This window comes from Ziziphus jujuba, chromosome 10 (assembly GCF_031755915.1).
Source record: "Ziziphus jujuba cultivar Dongzao chromosome 10, ASM3175591v1".
Lineage (NCBI taxonomy): Eukaryota > Viridiplantae > Streptophyta > Magnoliopsida > Rosales > Rhamnaceae > Ziziphus > Ziziphus jujuba.
Window position 1 is genome coordinate 21,495,203 of NC_083388.1, and position 8,831 is coordinate 21,504,033.

At 31.6% G+C, this 8,831-nt stretch overlaps 1 protein-coding gene across 2 annotated transcripts; it reads right to left on the bottom strand.

Annotated features, from left to right (window-relative positions):
• Positions 1 to 2,500: 2,500 nt before the first annotated feature.
• On the bottom strand, positions 2,501 to 8,015 carry LOC107411938 (respiratory burst oxidase homolog protein B). 2 transcript variants are annotated; one of them, XM_025070975.3, is made up of 11 exons: positions 7,635 to 8,015; positions 6,980 to 7,212; positions 6,680 to 6,839; positions 6,043 to 6,091; positions 5,819 to 5,932; positions 4,931 to 5,338; positions 4,425 to 4,811; positions 4,182 to 4,277; positions 3,948 to 4,063; positions 3,014 to 3,657; positions 2,501 to 2,825 (listed from the first exon to the last, which is right to left on the bottom strand). In XM_025070975.3, exons 2-11 carry the CDS (start codon positions 7,143 to 7,145, stop codon positions 2,710 to 2,712), a joined length of 2,256 nt encoding a protein of 751 aa, XP_024926743.3. In that variant the 5' UTR covers positions 7,146 to 7,212; positions 7,635 to 8,015; the 3' UTR covers positions 2,501 to 2,709. The 2 variants fall into 2 exon arrangements, with proteins under 2 accessions (XP_024926743.3, XP_060667733.1); XM_060811750.1 differs by having other exon boundaries at positions 6,980 to 7,292.
• Between the last annotated feature and the right edge of the window lie 816 nt (positions 8,016 to 8,831).

The following is an 8,831-nucleotide window of genomic DNA, read 5'->3' on the forward strand; positions in this document are numbered from 1 at the left end:
GCTTGGTGGGGTGGCAATTGTACCAGCAGTTTATAAAAATAAATTAACTAATATAAGTTCAAGCTATGCCTATCAATTTGGCATTTGATGCTTTCTGGTAGTTAAAGATTACGAGAATTTTGATTTTTCTTAATCGAGACTAATTAACTTTGTTGAATGAATTTAGAATAAATTACTGACAGTTTAAAAGCTTCAGCCATGCTCATAATGTTTTTACAACATTAAATAACCATCTGTTATTATTCCTCGGCTGATTGGCTTCCAATCTTCAATTATCTGTGGAAAAATAATCACCCAATATCTCACTGCTTTTGAACCCTTTTTTTTTTTTTTAAGTCTTTTTTTTAACACTGGACAGAAGGTTTTTGAATTTGTTAGACATATTTATTAGTTCTGATTGAAGTGGAAGTAAATGAAGGAAAAATAAGTGGCTAATTATTTTTTGGGACATATATCAGGGTGAGGGCGGGAGGCATTTATTATTATTACTATTATTATTTCTGGGCTTAATCAAATTTAAATTTTAAAATTATAAATGGTCATGGTCATGGTCATTATTATCTAGTCTACCCAAACGAAAAAAAATGTTTTGTTAATTAGTTTTGTGCACAAATCATGCTTTAACTTTAATGTGAATATTAGATTTGTGTATAAAGATTAAAATAAACAGAGGTAGCTTTATCTTTCCCCTTCTTTTGTCACTTCACTCCTTGGTGCGAGGAACCTTTTATATGCAAAACTAAAAATGGGTAAGATGTTAAAAAAAAAAAAAAAGAATGTATTTTATATTCTAATAGCACCTTTTTTTTTTTTTTAAGGTAATATTTTTCCATTTCTTATTTGAATTTTTAGCACTCGTGGTGTGCGAAATTAATTGATAACCAAAAAACTTGTAAAAAGCATAAAAAAAGATATATTAAAGAAAAACAAAAAGCATTTGTTAAAGTAGTGTAAACTTAATTAGTTACAAAAAACCAAATAGCATAAAGGAGGTGAGTCAGGTGACTTTGGTGTGCGTGCTTTCTGAGAAAAAGATTAAAAAGACCAATTGGAGTCGATGAGTTTAGAGTTTAAATTATGATATGTATTAAATTATATTTACTAATTAATAATTACCTCTATATATAACGGAGGATCTTATTTAATCAGAAATTAATAAACTTCACTTTTTTTAAGCTTAAATGTGGTTATGGTCAATTATATTTGGAAGAGATTTAGAATAGTATTATCTTTTTAACTGCCACCTGATCAAGAAACTTCTAAAAATAGTGTGAACTTCTCCTTTCTTTATGATTTTACTAAAAATCTCTTGTCACTTCATTTGTGTGTGTCATAATATTAAGAAAACGCCTTTTGTGCAGCTAGATTTGAGTTGTATAGGACTAGAGTGACTGTAAAGAAGAGATTTATCAAATGCATTAAATTAGCCTATGGGTTGGCCTAAAGAAAAGGTATTAATAATATATATAACTTTTTGTATATTGGTTGCTTCTCATGGTCCATATATATGGAGGTTTAGAAGTACCTTTCCCCTCAAAGGAATTTGAGAATAAAGTCAGCCTTAATTAACAAACTGCTAAGTTGGTGGCACTATTTACTTTTTCCAATCAAAACAATCTGCCCCTTTGCAAAGCTAAAAAGTTCTTTGTATATAAGTAGCGTTAAAAATTCTCCAGCGAGACAATATTTGATTTTATTAAATAAATAATAAAGCTCATACAGAAAATGAAAAGGGTTGTCACATCCGTTTAAGTCTTTAAAATTGAATGAAATTTTTTTTTTTAATTATAATGGTTAATGTATTTAAAGGATAAAAGTTTTATTACATAGGCATGAAAAATAACTTTTTTAATGATTATAATATTTTTTATAAACTAAGAAACTAATATAATTTAAGTGTGAAAGGGATAATATCGAATCAATCTCTTACAAATATTTTTTATTAGAATAAATTAGAAATCCTCATAAAAGATAAATTTTAAATAGTCAATATTGTAATAAAATTCAAACCAAAATTCAAAAAATTGATATCAATGAAAATATAGAATATTTAAAATATTAAAATAAATTAAAATTTTCATGAAAGATAAATTTTAAATAGCCAATATTGTGATAAAGTTCAAAACTTCAAATCAAATTTTAACTTACCAATTTTATATGTGATAGATATAATAGAGTCTGCAAAAAATGTATACAACGAGCCCATTGATGGTGCTTCAAAAAATTTAATCCAGTAAATGGTGGGGCGAAGCTCCTCTTAACGATGACTATAAATTGAAGTTCACTGTTTGAATAAAGTGAATCGCAAATGTAGTTCTTTCAGTTTCATATCCCAATTTTTATCAACTTTGCAATTATTCTCATGTAAGCGTATTATTAAAATTAATTTTCTGAGAAATGTTCTTTGCTCGCATCACCAATTAATCTATTAAAAGCCAATTTAATTATGTTTTTTTTCTTTTCATTAGCATTAATTTATATTCGATATAGTTTCAGTCATTGAACAATTACATAATTATTCATTATACAGGAATAATATCCTATCCGATCTTACCAACAGAACTATAAATCCAAGAGCGTTACACATCACATCTACAAACTCTTTTGTTTTTTTTTTTTTTTTTTCGGCTGAACACTCTACAAAACTCAAAATAGCAATATCAAGTTATAATATATTTGGACAACTAAAAATAAAATAATAAATAGAGCTCAGAAGTTCTCTTTATGGAAATCAAACTTGCAATTGAAAGTAGTTTCTCTCGAAAAATGATTGGTCCACATTTTTAGCTCCCGTATTAATGTCGGTCGACCGCAATAAAAAACTCCTGCAGTAAAACCAAAAATCATAACCAACCCAATTCATTTCAAAATAGAAATGAAAAAAAAAAAAAAACAAAAAAACACAAAAAAAACAAAAAAAACAAAAACAAAAAACAAAAAACAATAAACAATAAACAGAAAAAAAAAAAGAAAAACGGAAATTTCAAGTTACTAGCTAGCAACCGTCACTTACCAACTCGTTGGTCCGTGTGCTTGGCTGCTACTTGCTTGAAAACGTTGTGCCATTTTGGTCTAGCAAAATGTGTTTTAACTCTCGTCCCTGAAACTATATCAACACCATTTTTAGCATGATTAAGATCTTGAAGCATGGTGATCAAAGCGGATCTAGCATCTCCTTCTTCATATACACTTGTGCAATGGTTATGAAGCTCAATTACTCCATTTTCATCATTCTCAACCACCTCATTCATGACACTGCTAAACCACTCTAGAGAGGCTTGCTCTTTTGTCACCCAATAGAAGTAAACTCGTTGTGTGGCAAAAATTCTTCTCTTGTTGTTTTCAACACCATTGTTGTTTACCAGCCCACTTTCTATGTCCTTATGTTCCCGTTTGATGTTGTTAAGCACATCTTTCACAATGCTTATCAAAGGAGTGACACCAATTCCAAGCCCAATAAGTAGGAGAACTTCATATTCTTTGTAGTCTTGTGCTGGTGCACCATACGGACCATCAACTGAGAGTCTCACTGTTTCTCGTGGAATGGCCGGAACCTTGGAGAAAAGGTTTCTGAGCTGCTTTGTCCAGTCACCCGCAGCTTGGACATGGATGCTCAAGTAATCATCTCCAGGAGCAGAAGTAATTGAAAATGGATGCCTGAGCCAATATTAACACTAATTATATATATATATATATATATATGAGCATGTATGTATGTATATACGTACACTCTTGCTATGGTGGACGGTATATCTTAGCACCTACATCCTATTACCGCCAACAGTACCACCTATAGAGGAGATAGACGATCCTATTTGTGGTAATTAATAAGTTATTGTAGGTGCCTAGCTTCACATAAAAATTTCATATATGCATAACAAGAGTTAGGTAGAGCAAATTAGAAAAGAGTTAATAGAGACTTATCGAAGTTTTAATTAATTACGTACCATTCAAATGGAGATATATCCGAGCACTTGACGTATATATATTGACCGCTGCTGTATTCAAATCCTTTTGGCTTCGACATACGGAGTGCTACAACATTTGGATGATACAATTTGGGCTGGAATTGAAGGTGATTATAAAATGAATTTTTATAGCTTCTCGGAGAAACTTATAATAAATTAATAAATCAATTATAGAAAGAAAAAATAGACTAATTAACTGCATTATAATTTTACCTCCAAAAGCTTTACTTTTTCGTTGGCATCCCTAAATGCACGAATTAAACGTTCAAATGCATATAAAATAATTGGGACCGCCAGATACATCCATGTCTGTTGCAAGTTAATATTAACAAAAGCAAATAATTAATGAAATTTAGAAATTAATCACAATATATGAAGAAAATTATAAATTAAAATTTATCTCTTGGCTAGTTAATTAATTAGCTGCAGTGAAGTTAATTTTTATCAATTACTTACAGTCTTTTTGTACCACTTCTTGGAGAGGTAGAGAAAGTATCCATGAACAATGAGCAAAGCATAGACGATGACAAAGAGGTGGTGGGAGTACCAAAAGGCATTGAAACCAGTGAGTTTCTTGAGAATTTTTGGGAGTTTTAGCTGATTTCGCCTAAACCAAGGTTGAGCCAATGTAAAAGATATAGTCATCAGTACCACCATCACCAACCCGGTCAATCCCTCCGTTCCCTTCAAGAACCACCAGTAGTTTTCCGGTCGGTCATCCCCGAAGAAGGGTTTCAGTGGTTCGTACTCATCGTCGGTGGCGTGTAGCAGCCTCGGAAAATCACATGCTAGATGTGCAATGGCATGCACACCAACTCCTAGTGCTATGCCCAAAGCTACCACCTATATATGTACAAAATATCCCTACTTATTAACATTATGTCACACTTCAACTGCCAAATAAATCTAACCCAAATAATATAATCAACTGCCAAATAAATTTAACCCAAATAATATAATACCTGGTGGAAAATAATGTTGTCATTAAAAGGAACCACTTTGCCCAACAAGGTCTTGCTTCTGAGCCAAGTAATGGTATTCCTGCAGACTGGGAGAAGAATTAGGGCCATGTTGAATTTGAGAATCTCTGCTGCACCCTTAGCCGCGGACACACAATAGCCCATTACTTGAAACACGGCCCGATTCTTATACTGGATAAATTTCCAAGTAAAGAGGCCCGCACAGATGGATAGCCAAAGCCCAATCACCCAAATCCTCCTCCAATGTTCCTCTATGAAGAATGTGAGCCTCTTTGAGTATAGTTTTATTGGGTTAGGCTCTTTGGTTGGGGCTTGCTTAGTACGAGTATCAGTGACTTGGTTGGTTAATTGGGTTGGGTCTTCGAGAAGTAGCATTTCCAAGTGTTGCCACTACAAACATTCAACAAACATGCTTCAGGCTTGCGTTGGGCTTATATTGGGCCAACCGATAAGAAATTGGCCCAAAAGGGCTGGTCTCATTTTGGTAAACGTAAAATAAAAAATAAAGGGTCAATTGCAATGCGGTACCTCTAATTTGAAACTTTGCAATTTCAATTGGTTACACGTCCCCCCCAAAAAAAAAAAAGCTTCAATTGGTTGGATTTTGATTTTTTTTTTTTCTTTCTATCCCACTTTATCAATAATTTGGCCAAATATATAGCAATTTATAGATCCTCCAGTTTTATAAATTTGAGTTTACTACCCTTTAATTTAGACCTTGAATGTATATATATCATTGGACTAAAATGCAACCAATTGAAATATGAGAGCTTTAATTGTAATGTTTTAAATTTGAATGTCTAAAGTACAATTTTTAATTGCCATTAACCCCGAAAACAAATAAGAGGGAAGAGAAAGAAAATGTAAAACCTCAATATATCCAGTGTTTTTTGGATCCAGAGATTCCATGATTAGTGCTGCACATTCTTCAGCATGTTCTTGAATCGTTGTCAGCTTATTAGCACAAGCACTTAATCTTATAATCTGCATTTTAAGTAAATAATGAATTAATATTAGATTTTTAAGATTTTCCATATTCAAATTTTATTATTATTGTTATTATTTTTTTAAAAATCGATTTCCAATAATCTCACCTCTTTCACTTCTTCTTCTGAGAGCCGGCCATCTGCATTTTTGTCTACCCTGCATTTGTTGAGACATTGAGTAGATGTATATTTTAATATAAAATAATATATATATTTTGACAGGTAACATTGAAATTGAGTATATATTACTTTATTGTTAGATCAATTTATCCTTAGCTCATCAATTCAATTAATCAACAATTAACTATAAACCTTGTGACTTAACAAACTTAAAGATGTTTTATGTTACATTGGGATTACAGCTTAGTCATAACTAAGGACAGATTTATTTTTATTTTTTTTAAGCCAAGAAATCCTACCCTCCCGATTTTTTATTTTTTTTTCAAACAAAAATTTCAACATGTTGAGTCACGTCTAAATTGTATGTAAAAATAATAATAATAATTAAAATAATAAATTTACAGAAGAGTCATCCAAACAATTTTTAGTCGTAGGCACCAAATAAAATTTAGTTGTTTATTTTTATTTATTTATTTATTTTTGTGGGCAATACTGCATCAAATAAAGTTTAAGTTTTTATCATTTTTACCACCACACCAACATTTTCGTTTTTGTTCTGTTCTCTCACGACAAAGTTCTGGCTTTCAATATGTAATCGACTACGAATCAAGAAAAAATATCTCACATGTCAAAGAAAGTTTTGAGCCTTGCATCGAAGCTCTGATCTGTAATTTGTTCCCAAAATTCGTGCAACTCATCCTTTGTTATGGAACCTGAAGTAATTCCTCTCCTACGAGCCAACGCATCGAACAACTCGTTCGCAAACTCACTCGACTCCTTCATCCCTGATCATCATCCGCATGTACACCAAAAATTAATCCTTCACTTAATTTTCATGTAAAATATTAGCACCAAAGCAAAGTACTTTAATTATATATACATCATTCAGCTTGTCACCAATTGTTTCATATAAATTACTACGTACCAATACATTGGCAAAATTTTGACTTGGCTAGTGTGCCATCCACGGCCAGTTCATGGAAACGCTTTTCGATCTCGGTCCAACCATCATTTCCCACGTTTTTGGTCATGAACTTTAAGCCTTTCAGGGCTCGAGCCGCTGTGCCAGAGTCGTTGGTCCGGTCAACCATCTTCTGAAGTTTCTTGGAATTATTGGATGATATCGTTTCTTCTTATCTCCTGTTAGGCCCAGCAACCCTGAGAATGCAAACGTTTCCTTCTGTAATTTTCTACGTATACTAACACTATCCTTGCCCAGTTCTCTTGTAGTTCAGAAGCTATAGCAAACAGTGACATATATGTTTAGATATATATATATATATATATATATATATATTTATGGACAGCTTTGCTACTTTTGTGAACAGGGTTGCCCAGATTTTAGTGCGTGTGTTTGAGTCCTATCACCAGTAGGACCATCATATTTGGTCATTGCTGGCAAGTGGGTAAGTGGTACTAGAATGCAAAGGCCTGCCGAGAAGTGCACGACCGGCCTTGCTGTAGAATAGTTTTGTATATACGCAAAATACTGATAAGAAAAAAGGGAAATAATTGTCAGAAGACTTGGAGATATGTATATACTATTAAACAAATAAATCTAATTATTATGTTATACTAACCTGCAGAATTCTAACATAAGCAAACGAGATATGGTCTTTTGGTGTTGTCGCAAATCAAGGTTGAGAAAGTTGGGAGTTAAAATCTAAAGAAATGGGAAAGAGTTTACATGGAATTTGGTGGGAGGAAGATGGAGATAATTAAAGAAAGATCTGGGTAGCTAGCTTGTTGTCTCTTTGGTTGAAGACTAGTATAAGACTAGTATATAAGCCTTTGAAGTTCTTGGTAGTAATCTTCAAACATTCATATATAGTAGCATCAAGCTGTATATGCGTCAAAAGGAATATGTGTGAAAGGGTAAAGGGAAAAATTTAAACCAATTGAAACCCTACTTAATTATTGTTCTAACATTTTAAATGTTAGTTAGGTTTGGTGCCAGGCTAGCTTCAAGAACTGTCATAATTATAAATAATAATTAAGACAAAGTCTGTGAACATGGAAACATTTTATCCTTTTTTTGTCAACAAAAAGGAAACGAAGGAAAGGATAAGAATATAAAGAGATTTATCTTTTAGGAAAGACTTGAAGAAATTAATTGGTCTTTTAAAATGATTGATAATGTCTGTACACTACTAAAAATCTTACCTTTAAAAAAAAAAAATTTTTTTTTTTTTTTGTTCCACTTTATCCCTCTAGAGGAATTTGATAATAATATTTATTCTTTCATTGATGTATTAGTTTATCTAAAGATTACATTTAAATTAACTAATTGAGCTCGTGAATCATGATTTTTCAAGTCCACTCAACTCCAACTTAAAAGTCTGCCCCATTAGTAAATTATCTGTATGTTGAAAATTTGTTTAATCACGTACTTTAAAGACTTAAATTACAAAATAAATTCACATACATTGTTTTAATATTTTAATGATAAATGTTAATTATAATTCAATTTTAACAAGTCATTATTTTCATGAATTATAATTAGTTTACATATCCAGCCCACCAAAATATACAATATATAATTAGTTTTCATATCTTTGCCATTAGCGTGGCGAATAAAATATATATATATATATATATATATATATCTCATTAACTAATTAATAAATGGTGACAGTCCACTGACACTCTCAAAACGACTGGTTTTCTTATACCCACAGCAGTGCTTCTGAATTTGAATATGTGATATAAACAAATAAATAAACTGATGACAGTGATATGAATCATAAATACAAATCAATCATAATCATCACTGAATA